The sequence below is a fragment of the Arvicanthis niloticus genome, chromosome 12, assembly GCF_011762505.2.
Source record: "Arvicanthis niloticus isolate mArvNil1 chromosome 12, mArvNil1.pat.X, whole genome shotgun sequence".
In the NCBI taxonomy this organism is placed as follows: Eukaryota; Metazoa; Chordata; class Mammalia; order Rodentia; family Muridae; genus Arvicanthis; species Arvicanthis niloticus.
The window spans coordinates 31,326,091-31,353,187 of NC_047669.1; the positions used below are offsets into that span (position 1 = coordinate 31,326,091).

Sequence of the window (27,097 nt, forward strand, 5' to 3'; positions counted from 1 at the left end):
TTTGCTTTGTGTACCATGATCTCAAGGTAAAGATCTGTGAATTATGCAAACTGAATCTCGTCTCGATTGTTGGATTCTCCGTTGATGTGCCAATACTAGAGTCCTTTCTAATTTGCTCTGACTTTAGAGGTAACTTTGAGTACCACCATTGTGTTTTCTCAAGCCATTTTAATACTCAAGCTTGTTTTCTATTCCAGAAAGGCATCAAAACTGTTCAGAACACCCACTAATAAGTAAGTATGAAATTAATCAAAATTAGAAAGATAAATAATGGGAATAAGGTCCTCTTAAATGAGTTTGTTTGTATTAGATTATTATATTATTGTTTGCCATCCAACTGCCTCCCCCAAGACAGCTGTGTTTCCTCTGGCTGCTTGCCAACCCGAAGAGCAGCTGTACTACATTTGCCACCATTCTGTGCTGCTAAACTATATGCCCATTGTATTCTCCCCATTTCCCCTGATTGTTTTTACCCTCAAAGAAAGAATCTAGGGGGAAAATCACTCATGTAATCCAATACTATACTTCACTGCTTTTGATACTGTGTGAACAGGGACCCCAAAATGAAAAAATACATCTTACATCGCAGCTCAGAATACATGCACATTAAAAGCAGTTTCACAAGATTCGTAGATGATTGAGTTGTTTGATTTCTGTGCTATGGTGATGGAGGGGTATCTTGTGTGATTCAAGGAGAGCAAGCCCCTGGGCTCTCTTCACTAGATGTAGGTCATCTCCCACCTTGTGATACTAGAAATGTCTCCAGAAACTACTACATTTCTAGGGGATGGAAATTATCTGGTTGAGAACCACTTCAGTAGCCTGTATTATGCATTCATATATTTTCCAGTTTGTTTTATACATTAAAAAATCCCACTATTTTTGATTGAGTTGTGGATAAAAAAACTATGTTTCAGCCAACCTTGATCATACAGTGGCCTGGTGACTGTTAACACTGATAGTCTGAAATAAAATTTGACCAAGTGTCAAGCAGAACATCCTTGGTAGAAATGAAAGCATCTGTTGTTTGGCGGCAATAGCTTATGAGAGAAAGCAAAAGTACAGCATCAGAAAGCTGTCTGATATGTGTCCCAGCCACCATCCATAAGCTATCTGACTTGGGGCAATTTTTAGAGCAATAAAATTCATCGCAAGTTATAAAACTGCATAAGGAAAATGGCTTCCCGAGGTACTGAAATAAATATATAAACAAAGTGGCCTGGAAGCACGGTTTGTTAGAACTGTCATGGAGATCCTTCTACAATTGACTCATCCAAGAAGAATGTGAAGTCATCACAAAAGATTAAAAATAGGAGGTTGAGGGTTCTGAGACCACCAAAGGAGAAATTCAGGCTTAGTCTGCAAATTGCATCATGCAAATCACAACAATACAAGGGATGTTGCCAACTCTAATGTTTCTCAGACTTTTTAACTGTGTTCAGCAGTACCTGACATCACAGATGCCACCAATGCTTCAGGACCATTCCACATGGAAGAAAGGCCAGGCAGGACCTGGCTGTTTTATACCTTGCTTACTTTGGGGGCATTGCTTCTGCTCCTTGCCTGTGTCTGCCTGCTCTGCTTTCTGAAAAGGATCCAAGGTGGGTTGCAATTTCCCTTTGCCCCATGTGCCACACATTTGGCATTTCTTTTTTCTAGGGACAATAGATTTTTAGCTGGTTATTGGTTTCTTTCTAGATAAAGATTCCTGAGGAACTACTGGTTTCCACTAGAAAACCGAGTGGATTGATGTAGGCTCCCACCAGACTAAATCATACTTACTGCAACACAGTGCTAGCCTAGGATTGTGACTAAGCATACTCTGGGCGGGAACTTTCTCATTCTATACACACCAATCTTAACTGTGTACAAGAAAGCATTCTCCTAAACTTTAGCAAGTCAAAGGACAGTTTGAAGTAATATCTTGATTCAACATGTCTAATTTGAGTTATTTTGTTTGTGCCCTTTCCACAGCTATACCACATAATTCCAATGTTACACACCCTATCTAATTAAAGAATCATTGTTCCAAAAGGAATTCATGTGTGTATGTAGTTTCTATTGCTATCATAAGCACATGCTTGAGTCCGTCTTTTACTCAATAGCATTGCATTTGAGAAGGTGACTTGTCTATAATGAGAGACATGATATATTTTTAAAATTGTTTTATTTATTTCTGTTCCAAATGTTGCCCCACACCCTGGTAACTCCTCCAAGAGTTCTGGTCAGAGATGTGATATTTTGAAAACAGCTGGTTTTTTTCCCCTTTGAAGTCATGTCTTCTTTGTCACCCCTGAGCAGTTAAACTCAGCAAGAGAAGCATGTTTATCTGGTCCATCTATATTCTCTATTTCTCTGCTCTTTCCCATGTCTTTCCCCTCCCCTTTTCTACAATACCAGCCACAATGTAGCTGTAGAAACTGAACCAGACAAAGCATCCCTTTATTTGGCTGCTACAAGAAAAAGCTTTGTCTGGGCGGAAGTGCTTCTGGTATTTTGAAGTAAGTGCTTCTGGATCCCAGAGCTATCTTACAGTTCTAAGGAATCCCTCCATGCATCTGTTACCATGAAGCCCTTTCCATGGTCTTTCTGTAGCTTCATATTTCCTAGGGCTGCTAGGACATCTCTCTGAATATCGAACAAGGAACTTGGAGAATTTTGATTGGCCATCATATCCAAAGGAAACTGAGATTATGTATATATGACAGGAGCATTTGTGAAAGTTTTATATTTTTATTTGTTGAGAATTTCATAATGCATACACTGTATTTTGATATTATTTACCTTACTCATTTTCTCTTATCCCTCCTGAATCCCCTATGCCCTCTCCCCAATTGCATGTTCTTTAAAAAAATATATTATAATCTGCTGGGTCCAATTAGTATTGCTCATATACATATGGCCATGGAGATTTGTTGGGAGATTATATTTATAGTACCAGAGACTACACCCCTAAAAGAACTGACTCTTTGTTCCCTCCCTCACAGCCATCATCTATCATCAGCTAAGGGTTACAGGGCTCATGTACTGGGATACTTGCTGGCTTAATCTTGCACAGGTCTGTGCAAGAAATAACAGGTGTTAGGAATTAGTTGGTACAACAGTGTAGTCATGTCCAGAAGATAGTTTTTCCCCCAGTCTTCTCCAACCTTTGGCTCTTACAATCTTTTGTCACTATTATCCGAGCCTTGGGGGAAAGGAGTGTAATATAGATGTCCCATATATCACAGAGCCAACAGAAGCACTTTTAGCATTGGTTTAGCATAGAATATTCAGTGACTACAAACCATCTGAAACTGTTTTACTAGGCCATACTCCTTCCTCTTGCATATGAAAACTGTTATGTGAAATAGGAAGTAAGGAGGGAAGTGGGTTTGCGTATGTGTACATACTGAGATAGCTGTGCATGGTACATGCTAGACAAGACATTTAGCAAGGTAAAGTTAAGAGTGTGACTGCTAACATGCAGTGTGCTGGGCATGGGAGGAAGATAGTTCACTTTGCTTTCTTAACACCTTTTGATTGACTTTTCCCTCCTCTCTCTATAATCTTTCAGGGAAAGAAAAGAAGCCTTCTGACTTAGCAGGAAGGGAAACTAATTTGGTATGTTTGAAATATCTGTTAAGACAAACACATTTTTTGTATATTGTACCATATGTACTTTTTAAGTAAGTTTATATGACATCACACACACACACACACACACACACACACACGAACTTTCACATTGGCTGTGATTGCCTGCATAATACTTGTAAGATAGGGCCCATAAACATCTTGTTATAAAGTAGGGAAAAAAATAACAGGGCAGTTAATAACTCAAGGGGTTTGGGGACCATTTTCAGTATAGTCAAACAGTCTTAGCACATGTCTTCCCTCAACATATGTCTTGTCTCAACACGTAAATCTATCTCAGCTGACATCACTCTATCGAATCAGCCCAAGTCCACAGAAGTGACAAGAAACTATAATGTACCACCAGAAGATTTTGGTGTGTTTCTCTCTATAGAGTCCCAACAAATGTAGCTCAAGTATACAATATAAAGCAGACATCATATACACATACACATATACACACACACACACACACACACACACAAAGAGATGAGCGTATCTACCTACCACCCCATACAGGTGAATTCACCTACACACACACAGAGAGAGAGAGAGAGAGAGAGAGAGAGAGGAGTGCATGTACCACACACCCTCCACACACAGGTGGGTGAAAGTACCCCACCCACCCATTTCCCACACATAGGTGAACATACAAACACACACACACACACACACACACACACACAGGTGAGCATACCTACCCACATACAAGTTTCATACCCCCCACTCTTGCACATGAAAATTAAAACTCTTACAGTTAATACAACATTAACGTTTTTACCATCTGCATGCTGTGTATAACCAGTAACAGCAAATAACTAAAAAGAGAGAAAAAGAAAACACCAGGATTCACTTTAATTTCCACAAATTCCTCTTTGGCTCATATGATTTAGGTCTCCGACACCATTTGAAAGTATGACAATTAGAAATAACAACTAGAATAATATTTTAGAACCTCATCGAAACTTTGTTTTTTCAAAATTTGTCTTTATTTTACAATTTTGTTCTCAGATCATACATAATAAAGTGTCTTGGGTGACCCACAATCTTCCTGTCCCTTGTCTCCTGGAGAGGTCTCAGGTCTTTTTGGCAGGTGCTTCCTTTTTTGTTATTCTATATTCCATATGCCAAATGTGTTATAAATTGCCTGGCATTTTCATTGGATTTTTTTCTTTTCTTGTGAACTTGGACTGTGATTTTCTATTGAATGAGGATTGTGTGTATGTTCTGTGGCCTCCAATCACCCATGATAAAGCATAAAACAATTGTTTGGGATGACTATAGTGGACTTCAGATGTTTGGCCTTTGGAGCGTAGTGGTCAAATATCTGCTTAACACACATGTAGATCTAGACATAGTATTAAAAAAACAAAAACAAAAACAAACAAACCAAATCCAACACTTTCACCGTTTAATAATACAAAGTTTAATGAAAGTGTAGATACGAAGTGGTTTATATGAAGGACAATATGCATGACACATGTAGCCTTTTCCTCATAGTTCAATAATGACCATGTTTTGTCACATTCTTACATGGTACATCTCTTTTCTCTTCTAGGTTGATATTCCAGTGAGTTCCAGGCCAAATTACCAAGAACTACCAACAGAAACTAGAATTTATGATAATGATCCCTGGTCCAGTATGCAGGAAGAATCTGAATCAACAATTAGCTCACAATTGGAGAGAAACAAACAGGGCATTGTTTATGCTTCTCTGAACCATTCTGTTATTGGAAGGAACCCAAGACAGGCAAGCAGCATGCAGGAGGCACCCACAGAATATGCATCCATTTGTGTGAGGAGTTAAACTTCCCACTGAGCCAGGTGGCAGACACTGCATGACCACATGTCAATACCTTGGTCTGAACCGTCAATGTCAAATAACCTTCAACTTGGGAATTTTCAATTAAGATGCTTTGTCCTGGTGCTGTATCTTAAAGGTCCATAAAATATTTACTCCAAATTTCTCCTGAAAACTTTGGGAGAGTTTTGTACAAGAGCCTTGAACAACAGACTCTTCCCTGGGAAAACTCATATTACAAATAGCTGAATAATAGGACATTTCAAATTTACCATGTCATACCCAATGTTTTTCAATATTTTCTTTGGAACTACTAAAGAGACTTACAGGGAAGAAAGAAGCTTATTATTTGGATCTGCTCACTACACATTCTAGAAAAAGAATGGCCCAATTTGACTAACTAATCATAAATACAGTAATGATTGTATGTTCTCAGTCAGTCATGATAAGACAATTTCTCATGTCAATCTATAGATAATGCTTTATTATTATTTTTAATGTAAAGGAAACTTATCTTGGACTCAATTCAGAAAAAGATTGGAAAGGGTAATTAGTACAGTACAGATACAGAATATGCCAAATAGATGTGGGGCCAATATTCATTATTCCCACCAATGAGATGTTCATCTTCACCTGGCTTGCTTGAGAAAGGAAGGTCGTTAAGGAGTCATCAATGTATAGTGAGTGTATTTGTAATTGAAATGGTAGTGTTTGGATCAAGTAGAATAATGCCCATGAATGTAATTAACACTGCTGAACTAATATATACATATGGGCCTATGAACAAGAGTCCATGGGAATAGATATTATCAATCCAGGTTGAACTTTTAACCCACCTTTTGCTTTACCTGAGAGCAAACTCAAAGGGCAATTGATGAAAGGAGAGTCTTGAAGAATGAGTTGATCAGTAGGGGCTGGCATACATTCATGAACATCTGTTTTTTGATTCTTGTGAAGTGAGTCTTCATGATGCATCTGTAATGAAGTATGGCAAACAAAGATCACTCAGGTTTAAATTCTGATGTTGCAGCTGCTCAGGAAGATGATTGAGATTTTCAGGTGTTCTGAATTTCCAGATTGAGTCTAATTACTTAAAAGTAGCTCATAATTTTATTCATCAGCTTGAGGCTTGAGTTCTCAGACCTTGAAACTGAATAATGTCATAGTCTTAGTATACAGTGGATTGGGCATGAGTTAGAATCCACTGGAGCAAACACATGAACTGTTGAATGAGTGAATGTGGCCTATATAATTGCGTGCACATATGTGGGGGTGCCTGTGCATCTGAGTGCTAGCATGCAAATGCAAGGTGTGACGTCCGGAAATGAGACAAGAGAAACCAGTCCTATTGCCGCTCTATTTTTAGTTTGCTTAGAAGGTGCAAAGTACTAGAGAAAATTAGTTATTTATAGAAAACAACAGGTGAAGTGGTGAGAATAGGAGCTGAGAATGTATCTACAAACAGTGAACGAAGAGGCCTTGCTACACAGCTTTTTTTTCACCTGCTGTTCACCTCAGGTTTCAGTTCCCTGAATTTGGGACAACGGACAGTGTTTTCAGATACTGTTGCAACCAATTCTAGTTAAGCGTGTTCAGGCAGGAACCTTTGTGGGAATTTATGCAAAAAAGATCTTAGAATAGCAGCTCATCTTCAAAATAGAAACAGGAAGTATGGGAGGGGGATGAGTACTGCTCTCTGTCCTTCTTATCAGATCTACAGGCAACTTAAGCAACTCTTTCAGAGTTGTCTCCGGCTTTAAAAACAAAATATTTCTGACTATTCTGTTTAAAACAATCTTTGAAAAACTTTGTGTGTGCATGCATATTTGGGTATGCACGTATGTGTGTGTGTGTATGGTATATGTGTGTGGTGTGTGCACACGTGTGTGCAGGAGCCCCAAGAGAAAGCCAGGTGCCATTTTCTGTTGCTCTCCACTTTATTCTGTTAAGGGAAGGTCTCTCATTGAACCTGGAGTTAGGCTAGCAGGGATCAAGCCAGTGATGGATCCTCCCGTTCCTGCTTCCCACATTGCTAGGGCTATCTTTGCTCTTGCCCAGCTCTTTACAAGGATGTAGAGAATCCAAACTCAGGTCCCCATGCTTGTCCAGCAAGCACTCTTATTTGCTAAGCATGTTCTTAATATTTTTTACAATGAAAGACACTGCTCGGGATTTCACCTCAATGAATGACCTTGTTTGTCAATCACATATCATTTATGCTCTTATTCCTACTTAGTAAATATGTATATATCTTCAAATAAATTTGTTCCAGTGTTATTTCATGTTTACTTAATTTACAGGTGGTAAATAATTTAATGATCTCCTTGAACTTTAAGATTGTCAATTGCTCACAGTAAGACAGTAAAATTGTTAAAATTTACCTGAAATTGAGGAAATGCTAATTTTCTAGTCAGTAGCTGAAGCACTGGAGAAGACCCTTTCTTCCCCCCTCTCCCCCAGAAATAAACTGCCAATAGCTCCCCTGTAGGAGCAGCCATCATAAGTCCCTTATCCATCCATGAGGGACATTGATGGCACAAGTCTGGTATAGGTCTTGTACAAGTAACCCTAGCTGCTTGCTGTGAGCCCAAGAGGGCAACACTGACACCATGTCCAGAAGCTGGTATTTTACAACACTCTTTCCTGTGTCCCAGCTCTCAGGTTCTTTCCCCCTTCCTCTTCAATCATCTTCCTTAAGCATTGGAAGGGGGTGGGTACAGATGTCACATATATAGCTAAGCACTCAACTGTCACTTGTTCTTCACCCTTGACCTGCTGTAAGTCTCTGCATTGAACACACCTACTATAGTGAGAAGCATCTCTGACCAAGGCTGAGAACAGTCCAGATCTATGGTATAAAGGTAAATATTCCAGTTCTTGCACGACCAGGTGACAATTTACTGAGCATTTTCTTTCTTTGTAATTTTTCTTTTATTGAAAATATGTTTTATACAATATGTTATGGTTGCAGTTTTTCCTTCCTCAACTCCCCCAAGACCCTTCCACCTCCTCTTCCTTCCAGATCTGCACCCTTTTCTGTCTCTGCTTAGAAAACATATAAGCATCTAAATAATAATAATAAAATAAGACAAAACCAAACAAATCTGAATAGAACAAAACAAACAGAAGAAAACAAAATAAAGAATACCAGATAGATGCAATGACACACATGTTCACACAAATACATATGCACAGGAATCCCATGAAAACCCAGAATCAGAAGCCATAATATAAATCCAAAGGGCCTGTAAGTTTTTAAAAAATGCCCTGACAAGACAAAGTTGCCATTGAGTTCATTTTAGTGGTGGTCATATACTGCTAGGAATAGGGTCTGCCCTTAAGAGTGGTTCGTAGATCCAATGAGACTCCATTGAAGAAAATTAAGTTTTCATTTGTGAGTGGTAATTAATTAGAAATAGCTTCTAGATTAAGGATTGGGGCTTGTATCTATTGTTTTCAGCTCTAGAACCCCGTCTTGTGTAGATCTAGAAACCCTGTGCATGCTGCCTCAATCTCTGTGAGATTGTACATGTGTCTGCCTTACTGTGTCTAGAAGGCCTTATCTTCCCTTGCCAAGCCACACTAGGAGAAATTGTGTCTTGTCCTACTTCAACTTGATATATCAAGGTGGGTTGATATCCATGGGAAGCCTCCTCTCTTTTGAAGAGAAAGGGAGGATGGGAGGGTGAGGGAAGTTGAGATTAGAGTGAGGGACTGGGAGAAGACAAGGGAGGTGAAGCTGGTGAGATCTGGATATAAAGTAATTAAATTACTTTTAAAAAAGTAAACCAGATTGAGAGAGAGATAGAGAGGGAGGGAGAGAGAGAGAGAGAGAGAGAGAGAGAGAGAGAGAGAGAGAGAGAGAGAGAGAGAGAGAGAGAGAGAACCTTGTCCTCTATCCTCTGGCTCTTACAAAGATCTGCCTCCTGTTCCAGCAGAATTCCCTGAACCCCGAGGAGAGGGTTTCAATGGAGACATACCATTTAGCACCAAATGTTCTATGATCGCTCACACTGTACCTAGTGTTTGCCTGTGAGTCTCTGTATTTTTTCCTATGGATAACACAAAACATACTGGCATTTTTGTAGACTTTTGCCTCATATTGCTTTGTTTGGGTCTTTTACTTATATATTATAGTTAATGATTTTTTGATGGGTTTTGTTTGTGTATATATGTGTGTTTGTTTCTTGCTGTTATTTTCTAAATTTTTTTAATTCTGTTTTGTTTTCCTATTTGTTTTCTAAAGAGATAAAGAAAGAAAGGGTATAGAATTGAGTAGGTGGACAGAATCTTGGAGAAGGAATTTGGGGAGGGGAAACTATGATCAGAATATATTTTATGAAAATTTTTTATTAATATATATATAAAGATTAAAATAATTAAAAATTAATTTTTAGCAGAAAAATATTAAGAAGAAAATACAAACATTTTCCATGTATTCTTTGATGCAATACTCACACCTATATGCCCTACCCCTGACAACCTGCAGGATAGAAGACTATTAGTCAAATGAGAACCAAAGCTGAGATGTCATTACCAACCCATGTCTCTAGTTTGTCTTAGGATATATTCTTGGTGCTGTCGTTTTTATGGGATTTTCATTTGTAACATCACTTGGAAACAGTGTTAGGGCAAAATAAAGAAGAACCTAACTATTTCTCCTCCCGTTCTCACGTACCACATCTTCAACCCTTCTTTTCTCTTAACTCCTGGAAAGTGTGTCCTCTACATACTGTCTGTTGCCTTGCCTTTTCCAGACAGTTGGAGTTATATCTTATGTATCCTTTTAATACTGGCATCTTTGATGCAGTAACATGTTCCTTCATGTCTTCCATAGCTTAATAGTTTACTTCTTCTCAGTGATGAATAACATTTCATTGTTGGGACATCTTATAGTTTATTCATTTTTCTTCTTGAGAAATTCAGTTGCTTCCAAGTTCCAGTAATTTTGAAGTTCTATAAACATTTGTGTGTAAGTCTTTGTGTAGGAATAAACTCTTGTTTTTATTGTATAAAAGCCAAGGGAGATGACTACTGGCCTGGAGGTGTGTTTACTTTTGTAATAACCACTATGATGGTTGTGCCATTTTGTATTCCCACCAATTTTCTAGCCAGCACATGATGTCATGTTTGGAATATCATCATGCTAATGTTTAGCGATAATTTCTCATGGCTGTTTATACTTTAAATTCCATCATGATATGCGGTCCTCACCATCTTTTTTTATTGGATATTTTATTTACATTTCAGATGCCATCCCCTTTCCCCATTTCCCCTTCCTAGAAAACCCCTATCCCATGCCCCCTTTTCCTTTTTGCTTTTATACAATTTTTTAAAAATGTTAATCAAAGGCTTTATAAGTGTGGTAATGCTCAATCAGAAGTGTAACCCAATACCCAACCTAGATATATCAATTATCTTTGACTGGTGGAGACACATGAACATCTGCCTGCATGTCCTCCACTCTTTCTCTCTCTCATCACCTAGCTTATCTTCTCCTTCTTCTTTTCCTCTCCTTACTCCTCTTCCTCTCGGTAGTCCTCCCACCTTAGCTCCTCCTACATATCACCCTTCCTGTTAAAAAAAAAACTTTTCTCTCAAAATACAGTTAGAGCATAATTATGCCTATTTGTACCAGTGAAGTACAAGATAGTCCTAATACCCAGTCCATCATTTTGTTGACTGACCAGCTTCTCTGTCATCTATCCTAACTAAAACACTAGGTTCTGAACCTGGCTTTTTTCTTGGCTTTAGAATGAATGTCAGCTGAAAACCATCCACTCAGATCTTTTCTCTCAAAGTAAATAGCCAGGATTGGCTATGAGACTATAGGTCTTCAACCCCGTCAGAAATCCAGAATGACTGAGTTAACTGAAATTATGGGAAGCACAAAGCATAGCTTCTAAAACTTAGCCAATTTGTAGAGACTGCTGAACACCTGGATAGTCCCTATACTACAGAACGTTGGACCATTCGATCTTCAGCCTTCTGGCCCAGGATCATCTGAGAGACCTAGTGATGCAGAATTATTAAGGGCTGATTACTCTGTCTAGGCAGATATAATCAGTCAACTATTCTGCAAGTGTGTCCTTTTCTGGACAGTAATTTGTCTGTAGATGGAAAGAGGCAATTCTTGCCTAGTGGCTGTCTCCCCACAACTGGAGTACCTCCAAAGATGCTCAATTTCTTCTTAGAATCCATGACAGGAAGCTGTCAGGAGCAGACAGGTCTCTAATCAAAATGAACATTAATACAGAAATGTTTGTAATGTCAATTCTGTGGACTTCTGACATTTTGAAAACCAACTATCCATGTAAGGTAATCTGGACTGTTGTCTGTTAACTCCTCTCAGCTATTTCTAAATAAAATATAGAAAGCATCCTAACAATAAACTCCAAGCCATGAATTTGCTATAGTCCCTTAACTCACAGGCTAACCATCTCAAATCAATTTAAAAAGTTAAAGAATGACTGGGTCTAAGCCTTGTATTCCTAAATGTGTTATACAGGCACATTGCCTATGAGAGTATCAATAGTCATCTCACTTTTATATCAATAATAAGCTTGTACCAATGAAAACCTTAAATTTGAAATCAAAGTAAATTTTGTATCATTTAAGAAATTATAACTTCATCTCGATAATAATTATACAGATTTCTACCAATAGGTTATGGCTATGAAATAAATCCTAGCTAATCCTCCCTGTTCCAATTAAACCACTACTTTTCCCTAGAAAGACAGCCCAATATTAATCACCTTAGTCCCCAAGCTTAGGGAATAGGCGTGCTGACTCTTCTCATCAAGCAAGCTGAGCAGACCTGCTCAAACCTTTGATGTCCTGGAATTCCATCTGGATGCAGTGAAGACACAGCGTCAGAGGCTTATCAATTTACTTTTCCCCCCTGCCCCTCTTCTATTATCTCAATGCCCATAATCAGCTTGAAGAAGTTATTGAAGAGTCAGTGCCCCTCACCATCTTTTAGAGGCTTATTTGCCTTCTCTGTATCCTCTTTGGTGAGGTATGTATTCAAATTTCTCATCCCAATGTACAATTCATTTTCTTATGTTCATGACAACCACAGAATTTACTTGTTCTGTTGGCTGCCACATTAGACTGGGGACTTTAAAAAATTACTTGTTTATATTTCTTGCCTGTATGTATGTGTATGCACCATCTGCTGCCTCATGCTTAAGAAATCCAGAAGAGGGCATCAGATTGTCTGCAACTGGAGTTACAGACAGTTGTTAGCTGCTATGTGGGTGCTAGGAATCAAACCTGGGTTGGTCCTCTGGAAGAAGATCCAGTACTTTTAACACTTGAGCCATGTCTCCTTTCCCAACTGTGGGCTTTCTAAGGGTAAATATTGTTACATTCCCAATTAGTTTCACAACCCAGTGCTTGGCATGTATTATAATTAGAAAGTGTTGGATATTTGTAAGTAAACCATCCACTTCTCTCTTACTCAAAGGATGATCTTTATGTCAGATACATAGAAACTTTTGGGAGTATATCAATAATGTAAAATCACAACTTCATACCCTAAACAGGAATCTCCATTTGAACAAGACCCCAATGTGTAGAATGCACTCCATGGATTTTACAATTCATTTAGCCAGTTTGTACCCATCTCTTCCAACTCTCAGACAAGCATGGTAGGAAGCTAAGTACATTTATAGGATAGACTAATCTGGAAAGTTCTGTTTTAAGCAGATACAGGAAGGGCCTCAACACTCCACCCAGAAAGTAAAAATGGCAAGTAAGAAAGAAAACATTTTTTTCAGAAGCTTGTGAAAAAAAACTTGAGAACATGAGAACTGAAGGTTCTGTGCTGAAAATCAGCTTTCAGACTCAAAAGCAAATTATAGATGTTGATTTTTCAAAATGAGGTCCCATTCAGAAGTCAGAATGAGTAAACATTCTGTGTGCATTGCTTCACCTGAGTGCAAGAACACATACTAGCACCTACGGGCTTGCTGGCTTCTGAGACTACATGACAGACCAAGATCCTATTTCTGCATGATATTGCCTTCAAATGGAGATAGAAATAATGCAGAGCATGTGGAAATCCCATGCAACTCTAAGTTCCTTAAAGGTAAAGCTTGTTTCTTACTTTACTAGAATCTTCATTCCCTAGAAACTGCCTGGAGGGTTATGAAGAAACCCCAATTCACTGCATTCCTCTATCTTTATAGGTTTTTAACCAAATAAGAAATGGGGGAGTCAGATCAGGGAAATTATTAATATCAGTACTAAAAAATAGATTGGTGAGCATGGCTCAGGCCCAAAGACAAAAATCTCATGATTTCCTTTCTAAATCCTGCTTCACTTTGGGACTTACCTGCAGATAGAGTTCATCTACAGAGAGATGCTTCAGACCTTCAAAGGGTGCCCGCTGACTACATGCTTTGATTGCAGCCACAGGCAGAGAGACAGGATTATAATTTCTTGACCTTTAATGCAAGAGTTGTTTTCTTGAGGTTTATGTCGTCAAAGGGGCAAGAGCCCTGTCTGTCACAGACAGCTGAGTATCCTCTTTCTGGAGGGCGTGCCTGCACAGAGGGAAGCCACACAAAGATCATATTTTGTGGTCAAGTTAAAGCCATGAGGAAATCAAAAGGAAGATTTCTTGCTTGTTTGAGTCTATAATAAGAATGAACAGCATATTACACCAATCACTGGATGGAATAAACTTAAAGGTGTACTTCTTTGGGGGCAATCAAAGAGCTAGGATTTGTGATTTCTCTTCTAGCCAGACTAAAGAAAGAAAATTCTAATTAGAGATAGCCATTTCTAAGGACATGGAGGAATTTTATAAAGTTGTTTCTATTTCTATTAGTGCATATATATTAATTGTGCACACTAAGTGGTGTCATTGTCCTATTTTGATACAAATCTATAATGTATTTTAATCATATCTACCCTCTGATTCTCTTCCCAACTGGTTCCCCTACTACTATCATGTGGGTTTATTTTTTGGATTTGTTTGCTTGTTTTGGTGACCCAGTGATTTTTGACAGTGTTACTTATAAGAGCATGGGTGGGAAGGTTGCTTACAGGAGCATAGACACCTTACCACTGGTTGTATCATTGAAGAAAATGTCTCTCCCTTTCCAGAGGCATTAACTGCTTATAGATCCTCAGGCAATTCCTGTGCTCCGTGATGGAATGTTAACAGGCCCAATCTTTTGGAAGTACTGTGCAGGTACTCACATTGCTGTGAGTTTAAGAGTGCAATGAAATGTGCCCACAAGATGATTCGGTGGGTAGGGCTGCCTGTCACGTGGATTGATGACCTGAGATTGATCCCTAGGACCCATAAAGTTGAAAGAAAGAGTTGACTCCTACAATTTGCCCTCTGACCTCTGCATTATGAAATATGAGAGGAAAACATATCCCCTTCCTTTCAATAAAGAAAGTAAAATCTAGTTTTTAAAAAAATACTTCAGTGGTCGTATTGCGCCTGGAAGTCTGCATTCCACAATGCCCTACCATTTACTCCAGGTCTTGATTTTTCCCCCTCTTCTGTGATATTCCCTGAAAGTTGGAATAATGGTGGAGTCATTCATGGCTGAGTATTCAATCACATGCTCTGAAGACTTTAACCACTTAGGAGACTCTGAAGTTACTCCTGTGAGTATGGCACATATTGGCAGTGCCAGAAATACAAACATGAAGATTTGAGTTTGATTCCCCAGTACCCATGTAAAACAGCAGTGAGACACAGTGGTGCATACCCATATTATCTGCCCTCAGGAGGAAGGAATAGGGGGGCCCCAGGGTCTTGCTGGCCATTCAGTCTAGTCAAATCATTGAGCTCTAGGTTTGGAGAGAAACCTCATGTCAAAAATTAAGGTAGGGAGTAAATGAGGAAAGCACCCGACATTGGTCTTTGCCCTTCATATGCATGTACACATTCATGAACATATAGACAGACACAAAAATGCATAGTTGATATACCTATATAATAATAACTATTACTTTAACTTACGACAATGCTATGAGCTTATCTAAGTCTTAAAAATTACGTAGTAGTTGATAATTTTATTGGGCAAGAATGACTAGAATTCTATCAAGCCCTGTAAAATGGTAAACAAATAGAGATTAAAAAGTACACACTCAGAAACCTGGAGCGATGGTGCACACCTGTAATCCAAGTACTCAGAAAGCAGAAGCACGAGGATCATAAATTTTAGGCTAGTCCCGGCTATGGAGTAAGCTGCTGTCTCATAAACCAAACCAAAGCAAACCAAACCAAAACAAAAACTAAGAAACAAATAAAACTACTGTCTTAGTTCATGTTTTAGTGTTATGAAGAGACACCATGACCATGGCAACTTTTATAAAAGAAAACATTTAATTGGTGCTAGCTTACAGTTTCAGAAGTTTAGTCCATTATCAGCATGCTGGGAAGCATGGTGGTGTCCAGGCAGACATGGCTGGAGAAGGAGCTAGGAGTTCTATCTGGATCCTCAGGCTGCAGGAAGAAACAGTGGGTCATTAAGACTGAGCTTGACTGCTACCTACAAGTACACTTCCTTCAACCAAGCCACACCCACTCCAACAAGGCCACACTCTAGAAGTGTCACTCCCTGTGGACCTATAGGGACCATTTTTATTCAAATCTCCATAAATTCTAACAACAAAAAAAATCCTTCACACTTACTTACTATTTACAAGCTACTGAAAACGGCTAAAATAATGGCTCCTATTATAGATTATGTTGTTTTTCCAACTCTAAATAATTTTCATTTCTTTGGATGATTTTCTTTATAGAGTTTGGGCCAATGTGATCTTCAAGTTCATTTTAACTATAAATTCTCAGTGTACCTTCTTTTAAACTTAAGAAATAATATAATACATTTATTTTGATCAATAGTGGGATATTAATTTGAGATATATACTATTTAGGGCTTTCTATGGTGCATAATTATGCATTTATGAGCTCTACTGTCTACAAGTTATCACTTGACTATTGTTTTTTCACACATAAAACACTGTTCTAAGAACTTTATGTATACAACTTAAGTCTCAAATCCATCATATTACATAGGTACTCACTGTGCTCATTCTACTGGTTAGAAAGCCTAGATACACAATGATCAAATAACTTACCCATGGTCCTGTCATTAATAAGTTTAAAGAGTTAGTTGCAAACTAGTGGACTTGTTGCAGGCCCCATGTCTTAGGTAGTGTTTTTCCATTGCTATAAAGAGACACCATGACCAAGGCAACTCTTATAAAGGCAAACGTTTAATTGGGGTTGGCTTAAGGTTTCAGAGGTTTAGTCCATTATCAGCATAGCAGGAAGCATGGCAGCTTGCAGGCAGACATGCTGCTAGAGAAGGAACATCCTCAGGCAGCTAGGAAGAAGAGCCCTCAAAGCTCACCTACACTCTTTCTTCAACAAGGCCACACCTATTCCAACAAGGCCACACCTATTCCAACAAGGCCACACCTATTCCAACAAGACCACACCTCCTAATAGTGCCACTTTTCATGGACCAAGCATATTCAAACCACCACACCCTATGAAGCATCAAAGGAGTCTGGTTGTTCTGGGCTTTGTAGTTGCACAAGAGCTAAGAGTGATGTGGTGCCTTAGAGCTGTCTGTGGAAGCTGACAGGAGTGTTTGCTGAGTCCTATGTAAGATCAGTAATATTTGCAATTGTTGCTTATCAGCAGTGTGCATCAGTGGATGAAAGGAGTCATTGCCAAGAGAAGTGTATGGCACTGCATTGGTATTGGCAGTTTGCTTGTGGAAGGAAAGGGCAGATCATAAGATAGCCATTAGGGTATGCTTAGGAGGAGACAAATGGGAAGACTCTAAATGGGAGATCTATGATCCAAATAAGGGTGATGTGAGACAAAGCAAATGGCTCAAAAACATTTGCCAAGAGCTCAGACCAATAACATGTGAGGGTGGGGCCCTAACATACTTCCTACCTAGACCCAGCTGCAGACTAAAGAGGACTGAAGTCTGAAGATGAAGCCACTCCAGGCTTTTCTAGAGAGGAGTATTGTGGGATGAGAGAAGGTAGATGCTTCCAGTCATAGTCCTGGGTGAAACACAATTCACAGGCATAACTGACAGCTTGTACCACATTTCTTCTCTCCCCAGTGAGCAGGAATATGTTGGAAAAACAAATAAAATTGAATTAACAATAATACCAAAGAAGGAAGGAGAGTGTGGGGCATGGTAAGCTGCTGAATCAAGTGTATGGTTAAGGGTAAGTCCCACTGCCCATAAGCTAAAAATGAACTCCTGTGGTCTCAAGAAAATCAGAGGGTAACCCATTTGATAAACTCCGTATGTCTTATGATTGCCTAATTTTACCCTCTTTTTGCTGACAACTCTAAAAATTCTGGTCTTGTGGTATATGGTTCCATGGAAATCCAAACAACTTTGAAACAGACACAACCACAAAAAAAAAAAAAACCCTGCTTGTTTTGTTTTGTAATATACTTTAGTCTGTGCTATAAGTGTTTTGAGCATTTCAGAAACCCTAACAAACAATATTATCAAAATATAAAACATATTTGTACTCATTCAGACATAGATACACAGAGATATTTTCGTGGATACATATGTGAATTTAGTTCAAAAAGTGAAAACTAAATTTTTTTCAATGGCTACTTCTTGATGGAGAGAAATAAGTGTAGAATAAGCAGAGAAGAAAATGCATCTTGCTGGACATGATGTTACAGGCTTTTAATCCCAGCATTGGGAAAAGCTTAGAGGCAGAGGCGGCAATGGCAGCAGAGACAGGAGGAGGCAGAGGAGGCAGAAGGCAGGAGAGGCAGGGGAGGCAGGGGAGGCAGGGGAGGCTGGAGGCAGGAGCAGGAGGCAGGAGGCCAAGACAAAAGTAGGCATAGCTTAGAGTACATAGCAAGTTCCAGGACAGTCAGGGCTACATAGAAATACTCTATCTCAAAAACTGAAGAAAAAAGAAAAACAAGTCTTTTTAAAACTGTATCTTGTAAAGTTTGACTTTGGAATCATGGGAATTCTTTGCACAGTCAGGTACTAACAATGCTTTTTACATAATCTTTAAAACTAAAAAGAAATTATAGTAATCTCAAATTCATGTTGGGTTGATGGTATAGCTAGATAAATAAAATAATTATCTCTAAATATTTTAATCAATCTGCTATACTATAAGAAAAACAAAGTGGAAAGATATTTTAGTCTACATTTTTTTCAGAGTAAAACTAACACTGTAGTTTAGAAAATATACCTGAAGATCTAAGGAGATGGTTCAGTCACTGTGGTGTTTGTTGCACGAACAGGAGGTTCTGAATCCAGTCCTCTAGAGTACATATTAAAAGCCAAGTGCAAAGATAGTATCCTTCAATCTCGGCATAGAAGCAGTAGAGACAGCAAGATCCTGGGCTTGCTGGCCAGTCGGCCTTGCCAAATCTGTAGGCTATGAGAGATTTAGTCTCTGAACACAAGGATGTAGTACAATAAAAGAAGATATTAACATCAACCTCTGGCTGCTAAACACACATGCACACGCACACACATAAACACACACACACACGTACATACACACAAATGTACATACATACATCAGAATATGTATGCAGGTATACGCCACCCCATGCATTACCTCCAAAATAAATATGGATGGCATATGAAGAGTATAAGGTGCAGCAAGTCTGTGTGCACACAGTTGGTTGAAAACAAGACCTTTCTGTGCAACACAAAAGAAATCATAAACTGAAGATTTTAAATAAGAACCTGAAGTTCAATTCTGAATTGAAAGTAGACTCATAAATTCATGACTTTTCCTCTCTAGAAACTCTTTCCTAGGTTTGTCTACCGAATCAAAACAAACTTAAAGGAAAGGACATGAATATTTCTCTTATACCATTTTGATAAGTGGCCTTTAATTAATTTTTATCAAATGTGAAGCAACAGGGCATCCACAAAACAAGTCAATAGAATCAAGCAAAACATACTAAGGAGATATATTGGCCTCAAAAAGACAACAGTGAACCTAATGCAGACAAGATGTATCTGAAGAAACAACATTAAAATCACTTTTAAATTTGGTGAAAACTATCAACTCAAATGTCTCAAAGAAGGTAAGCACAAAGAAAACAAGGTCATTTCCAGTTTCCGGCTATTATGAATAAACTATGAACATTGTTGAGCAAGTGTCCTATGTTAGGATGGAGCATCCCTTGGGTATATGCCCAGGAACAAATATCTGGGTTTCAGGTAGATTTTCTGAGAAACCACCATATTGATTTCCATAATGTCTGTACAAGTTTGCATTCCCATCAGCAATAGAAGAGTGTTTCCCTTCCTCCACATCCTTGCCAGAAAGAGCCTTCACTTGTGCTGTTGATCTTAGTCATTTGGACAGGTCTAAGATGGAATCTCAAAGTAGTGTTGATTTGTATTTCCCTGGTGGCTAAGAATGTTGAACATTTCTTTTTTCTTTTTTAATTTATTTATTTTATTTTTTATTACTTTTATTATTATTATTTTTTTTTACAGCCCAGTCATTACCCACCTCCTGGTATGTCCGCTCACAGTTTCTCATCCTATTCCTCCCTACCCCTGTCTCCAAGAGGATGTCCCCATTTTTCCAACCCCCACTCCCACCCGCCAGGCCTCCCCACTCCCTGGGGCCTCAAGTTTCTCAAGGGTTAGGAACTTTTCATCTCACTGAGGCCAGACCAGGCAGTCCTCTGCTGTATATGTGTCTGGGACCTCAGACCATCTCTGTATGCTGCCTGGTTGGTGGCTCACTGTCTGAGAGATCTTAGGGGTCTGGGTTACTTGAAACTGCTGGTCTTTCTATGGGGTTGTCCTCCTCCTCCTCAGCTTTTCTTTAAGCATTTCTTAGTCATTTGAGATTTCTGTATTGAAAATTCTCTATTTAGAGCAGTACCCCATTTTTAAATTGGGTTATTTGATTTGCCGAAGTCTAGTTTCTTGAGGTTTTTATAAGTTTTGAATATTAGCCCTCTATTGGATATGGAGTTGGTAAAAATCATTTCCCATTCTTTAGGCTGTTGTTTTATCCTATTAATGATGTTTTTTTTTCTTTACAGGAGCTTTTACAGATTCAGATGGTCACACTTATTAATTGTTGATTTTGGTGCCTGTGCTATTGGCATTCTATTCAGGAAGTTGTCTCCTGTGCCAATACATTCTAGTCTATTCCTACTGTCTCTTCTAGGTTCAATGTATCTGATTTATGTTGAGGTCTTTGATTGACTTGGACTTAAGTTTTGTACAGTGTAATGAATATAAATTTGTTTGCATTCTTCTTCTACATGCAGACATCCAGTTAGACAGGCACCATTTGTTGAAGATGCTTTTTTAGATGTCCCTCAACTGAAGAATGGGTAAAGAAAATGTAGTACATTTACACAATGGACTATTACTCAACTCAAATGTTAAAACAAAACAAAACAAAACCTGATATGATACAATTTGCAGGGAAATGGACTCAACTAGAAAAAATCATCATTACTGAGCTAACTCAGACCCAGAAAGATGAACATAGTATATACTCACTTATAAGTGGCTATTTTCTATTAAGTAAATGATAATCATGCTACAACCCACAGACCCAGAAAGGCTAAGTAACAAAAAGGAAGCATGGGACTCCTTGAGAAGGGGAAACAGAATACTTTTGTGGACTGGTGGTGGGTGGAAATGGGAACAGGAGCGATCCGATGATGAGGTAGGATGTGGGGAGTGATTATGAGAAGAGACAACTGAAACTAGAGGGCTTGGGGGAGGGGGGATGTGGAAGCAGTACAGTAGAGACTCTCAGGATTCTGTGAAGGTGACTCTAGTGAGAACTCCTAGTAATGAAGGATACGGAGCCTGAACTAGCCATCTTCTGTAACCAGGCAACTTCCAATGATGGGGCAGAAACATCAACCCAGCCACAAAACCTTCAGCCTACAATATTTCCTGCCCACAAGATGTGTGGGGGAAATGGAGACTCAGAAATTATGGGAATAGCTAACCAATGACTGGTGTAATTTGAGGGTCATTCTCCAAAAATAGATCCCATGCCTAACACTGCCTGAATGACCAGGAACTGGAGGCTGGATAGCCCAGAGACCTAGGATAGGAAAATAAAAAAAATCAGTAAAATGATTTCTGATGATATTCTGCTACATTCAGCGATCAGTGCCCAGCCCGATCATCATCAGAGAGACTTCCACAGGCAGCTGATGGGAGCAGATGTAAAGACCCACAACCAAACATTAGGAGCAGACGGAGCCAAAATTGAAGATCTTCACCTGGTTTGACCCCTCAGAGCTTAGGGAACCCCACAGAAGAGGCAAAGGAAGAATTATAGGAACCAGAGGAGTTGAGTACATCAGAACACAACCCATAAAATCAAGTAAGCAGGGTTCATAGCGATTCAAGCACCAGTCATGGAGCCTGCATGGGTCTGTGGTGGGTCCTGTGTAAATATACTATGGTTGTTAGCTTGGTGGTTTTGTGGTATTCCTAACAGTGGGAGTGGGAATGCCTCTGGTTCTTTCACCTGCCCTTAGGACCCTTTTCCTCCTACTTGTTGTCTCACCCAGAGTTTGTGTCTAGTCTTATTGTAACTTGTTATGGTGTGGTTGGTTGATGTCCATGGCAGGCCTGATCTTTTCTGAAGGAAGACTGAGGAAGAGTAGATATGGGGGAGAGAGAACATGAGGTGGGTACTTGGGAAGAGTGGAGGGAGGAAGAGAAACTATAGTTGGGATGCATTGTATCAGAGAAGAGTAAAAAATGAGCAAAGCAGAGAAAAGAAATTGAACAGTAATTCCAAACTGCCTTTTATATTGTGATTGAAGGCACAATAAAAATTTTAATAAAGCACCCCCAGTCAAAACAACAACAACAAGAACAACAACAACAACAGCCAACCAACCAACCAAACAAATAAAAAAATAAAAGAAAGGAAAAAGTATATATGACTAGAAAATGGTCAAATTACAAAAAACTGAATATAAAACAAAAATCTTTTTAATACTCAGGAAAAAAAAATATTTGCAGCATTTGAAAAGTATTTGCTGGGATGAAGAAAGTAAGGCCAGAGAGAAAAGTAGGTCCTGGCAACAGAGTGTCGGAAATAGAAATGTATAGCTAAGTATAAAAGACATTTGAAATTCTATTTTTTAAGTTTTTGAAACGTTGATGAGTGGAAGGAAAAGTAACAATGTGATACGGGAACTTCAGAATGTGCAGATGAAAAATATATAGCAGCGCAAAAAAGGAATGCATGGTATGTGGAAGCATGATGTGGATACAAACTATGGTACATTAAAAATAAACATGAACTCTTGGTGGCAGTCAGTAAGTGCTTGAAGATTTGTAGCTAAAAAGCCAAAAAGGATGAAAGTGAAATATTACTTAAATATCAAACAGAGAAAAAATTAAGAAAGAAGCAGACAGAAAGTATGAGACAAATAAAAAGAAATATTAGGATATGAATCTAAGCCCAGAACTACAACTCATTTCTTAAAATGAAAAGGGAGTACCAGTTCCAATTAATTGCTAACTAATATTTAGAAATTGTCATACCCGGAAACAATCAAAATATTATTAGATATTTGGTTTATAAAAGCGATGCCTTAAATGTACAGACCCAAGGTAGAAGGATATAAAAAGGTATACCACACCAATACCCATCATAATAAAAGTGGAATGTCTATATTAATATCAGCACAACTTGAGAGAAGGAATTTTATCACACAGGGAGACATTTCATAATAATTCAAGCATTAGTTTTGCAAGAAAAATTTTGATTCTAAATGTATATGGAATTGAAAGAAAGTGTTAAAACCCACGTAATGGAGATCAAGAGTATGGGGGAAAATTTATCATTCCACAAGTAAAACTTCAGTTGAGGACCTCTGCAGAGACAACACTTCAGTGGAAGAGAAGAGAGGGTCAATACATTAACACACATTTTGTTATAAAATTAAACATGCCTATATCCTATGATCAAAATTCCTTTCCTAGATATTTACAAAAGATCAGTGAAAGCATGTATAGTGGTTTTTATTATAGTTTTATACATATCAGAAAATTCTCTCAGTACAAAAGTGAACTTAAAAATTATGTTACACTCATACATGACCACTCAACAATACAAAGCAGTGTGTTCCCACTGCCTACAACTATGTGGATAGTTCTAAAATATTTTGCAATGTGGAAGAATTGTAGACATAAAAATGGTAATTCCATCTGTGGGAAGTTTTGCAGTAGGAAAAATGAGCCGGAAAAGTAGTTTTAGGATACTGGGTATGTATATATGTGTGGTAATGCTGACGTGAACATTCTCAAGGGGATTTTCTCAGAGGAGTGGACGTATTCTGTGTCCTGACAGGGAGATGTGACTACAAAGATAGACACATTCAGCAAAACTCATAGATGATGATGATGATGACGACGATGACGATGATGATGATATGATGGTGGTGGTGGTGGTGGAGGTGGTGGTGGTGGTGGTGGTGGTGATCTGAATATACCATGTGTCCAGTCCTGTATTACATTCTTGTTTAAAGAAGCCTTGCCTTTAGGTGACTCGATATGTAGTAAGGAATCATATGTGAGTCTTTGTTATATGAAGTGATAGTTGTAAGGGTGGAAGTTCATTTGAAGGACTCTGGAAACATAAAAAGACCTGGCCTTTGCATGAGTGGGTCTGATCACAAGCAGTTTTTCCCTCATGATTCAAGATTACTGAATTACAAACAGGTAACTTGTGTTACAGTTCCTGAAAATGCCATTAATGAGATCCTTGAGGCATGACAGCTAATGATAAGTGAAAAACTGATTTTAAGACATTTCCAAATTATTGGACATCAATCGATATTCATAGATAATACTGAATACAAGTCATTGTAACAGGAAGACTGTTGGGAGCTGACTTTAAGCAGAAAGCGGCTAGATCAACTTTGCAGCCATCTGGAACCATATACCCTGATGAAAGACTTGGTTTTCAAAAGCCTGTAACAGCTGAAGCACACTCTGATAAATACATTGTTTATCCCACATAGCTTGTTTTGCTGTTTAGTGACCCCAGCTGTATGGTGTACGTGGTAAAATGTTTTCACCTGTGGTCTCTTATTTGTGCTTATAAATACCCAGGATTTCCTTGTAAGGTGTGGTGTAGTAGTGGAGTAGGGTGGTATAGTGTGTGGTGTAGTGGTGGTGTAGTAGAGTAGGCATTGTGTGTGTTGAAGAGAGTAAAGGAGACTTGACTACAGATCCTCTGGGTTGTTTTCCATTCTTCGAGTTTCTCCCTCTTCTTCTCCCCTCTCTTTCTCTTGCTAGACCCCAATCTGTGGACAGAGCAGGCCGCAACAGAAGACTGTTAAGACTTTTTATGCCTTATACAGTTTGGTCCTTTTAGTATCCCTATAAATGGGTGCCAGTTCAAACACCCATTCAGAGATGAGAAACCTGGGGCATGAAAACATGGCTTTTTTTTCATACACTCCAGTGAACATATCCTATTTGCAGAAAAAAACTTTGTTTACCAAAATTAAATCTTTTCAATGATTTTTTTTTTTCTGCTTAGAAAATACTGTAGCTTCCCTGTGCTCTGGAAAAATGTTTCCTCTCTAATAGAACAGGCCAGGGCTGTATTGCCAGGAGAACTTGAGCTGACCAGAGGGATTAAATGTGACTTTCCCCTGGATTTTATGTGACCTAACTAGAGTGGTTAAAGTCAAAGGGCTCGTAGTCGTTCTATGCATAAAGCCTCACAATGCTGCCACCTGACAGATGAGAATGAACAGAGATGTGAACATGACTTTAGATCAGAAATCAGCATGGCTAGCCTGTTTACAGGAGAGGGTAGGAGCTATGTGGAGAGTCTGGCTTATGTTGGTACCAGGAAGGGTGATCTCAGTGAAGCTTCAGATACTTCGGTGTTCTCCCTTGGTTTAAATTCTTGAGCATCACATGTCTGGAGATAATGGCTTTCTGCTGACATCAGTTTGTGTGATATGATGGCATGGCACCCATGCTTGGTGTACACACTGGTAATGAACAGAGACCAGAAGGAGGCTTGTGTGATTATAAATAGGACTTTTAAAAAATATGTATTTATTATTTATTTACATTCTAAATGCTGTCCCTCCCAGTCGCCCACTCATTGAGACCCACCCTCTATCCTCCTCTCCTTCCCCTCTGAGAGGGTGCCCACTTCCATTCTGAGTATCCCCCTACCCTGGCACATCGAGTCAGAATAGGTACATCCTCTCCTACTGAAACAAGACAAAGCAGCTCTGTTGGGAAACAGATACCACAGCCTCCTTAAAGGCTACCGCTTTAAGGAGAGCCTCCACTGTGTGGTTGGGGGATAGCACATACAGACTAAGCTGAACATCTGCTACATATGTGCCATGGTCCTCATTCCAGCCTGTGTGTATTCTTTGGTTGGCGGCTCAGTCCCTTGAGAACTCCCAGGGATCCAGGTTAGTTGATTTTGTTGGTCCTCTTGTGGAGTTCTCATCGCTTTATGGCCTTTATTCCTTTCCCTAACTCTTCTACAAGAGTCCCTGACCTCTGTCCAATGTTTGACTGTGGCTACCTGTGTCTGTTTCAGTCAGCTGCTCGGTAGAGCCTCTCAGAGCACAGTTATACTAGGCTCCTGTCTGCAAGTATAACAGAGTATCATTAATAACATCAGAAATTGGTAAAGTTTGCCCATGGCATGGGTTTCAAGTTGAGGCAGTTATTGGATGGTTGTCCCTTCAGTCTCTGCTCTGTCTTTGTCCCTGCATTTCTTTTTGGGTCGAAAGTTTTGTGGGTGGCCTGAGATAAGTAGGACCTTGAGCCTGGAACATCCTTAGCCAAGGACAGAACAGTCTTGGCCTTAAAAAAGAAGTTGATCTACTTCTGCTTGTTTTCACCTCTCAACAATGGGCTCCAAAGGATTCTTGGTGACCCACCCATCACCCTTTGGCACACAAGAACCCAAGAATAGTTGAATATTGAGACAATTTCCCGTAGTGTTTCAGTGAGGAATAGAAAACATCCTTATCTAATTACAGTCTGAGGAATGAATTTGTAAACACAGAGAATAGCTCACCAGAATTCTGTGGCTTGAAAAGCCAACCTGGCTACACAGCTTAGTTACAAAATATTTTTCTTCCAGCTGACTCTCACCCTTACCCCTGGAAATTAACAGGAAGAGGATCCGCCTTGTTGTCTTGGCCCAGTCTCTTGGCCTCTTTTCCTGTCTTAGTCTGGTAAGCCCATATTCCTGGCCCCAGTCTTTTCCCCAGCATCTCTTTGCCTTGTTTGTGGAAGGTTTCTTCTAACACTTAGCTCTGCCTAATTCATTCTAAAGGTAGAGATCCTTTCTTCTTGCTGATATAAGGTATGACTTGCATAGGCATGCCTGCCTGGCACTGGATTTGATTACAGGTTGAGGGTTGACTTGCCAGGATAGATTCCTCGACTTTGGTTGATAACTGGTTCCTATTAGTTACTTACTCAGGGCATTCTTACTCCATGTCCTGAATTTTGTTAAACAGAAATTTGTTTTGTTAACATGCTTTGCTCATATTTCTCTTCTCCTCTCAGTCCACAGTTTTTCTCTTGAAACATTTTTGTTACACTTTTTAGTGTGTGTGTGTGTGCATCTGGGTGTGTGCCATGGTGCTGCCATGGAGAACACAAGAAATCC

At 39.1% G+C, this 27,097-nt stretch overlaps 1 protein-coding gene and 2 long non-coding RNA genes across 6 annotated transcripts in view; 2 read left to right on the forward strand and 1 right to left on the reverse strand.

The window, feature by feature from the left end:
• Btla (B and T lymphocyte associated) overlaps nt 1–7,698 on the forward strand; it is a 24,210-nt gene extending 16,512 nt beyond the window's left edge. The window contains exons 3-6 of one of the 2 annotated variants that reach the window (XM_034515552.2): nt 198–233; nt 1,443–1,601; nt 3,557–3,603; nt 5,174–7,698. In XM_034515552.2, coding sequence (XP_034371443.1) covers nt 198–233; nt 1,443–1,601; nt 3,557–3,603; nt 5,174–5,422 — 491 coding nt within the window. In that variant the 3' untranslated portion in view covers nt 5,423–7,698. The remainder of the gene's footprint in view (nt 1–197; nt 234–1,442; nt 1,602–3,556; nt 3,604–5,173) is intronic. The other variant, XM_034515553.2, reaches the window with a different exon arrangement.
• On the reverse strand, nt 6,256–15,922 carry LOC143444061 (uncharacterized). Its single transcript, XR_013113589.1, has 3 exons — nt 15,789–15,922; nt 13,755–13,965; nt 6,256–6,391 (listed from the first exon to the last, which is right to left on the reverse strand). It is a non-coding gene; the product is annotated as an uncharacterized LOC143444061 (long non-coding RNA).
• A 5,585-nt stretch (nt 15,923–21,507) lies between these two features.
• The window catches only part of LOC143444062 (uncharacterized), an 85,760-nt gene continuing 80,170 nt past the window's right edge, over nt 21,508–27,097 (forward strand). The window contains exon 1 of one of the 3 annotated variants that reach the window (XR_013113592.1): nt 21,508–21,796. This is a non-coding gene — a long non-coding RNA (uncharacterized LOC143444062). The remainder of the gene's footprint in view (nt 21,797–27,097) is intronic. The other 2 variants (XR_013113591.1, XR_013113590.1) reach the window with 2 other exon arrangements.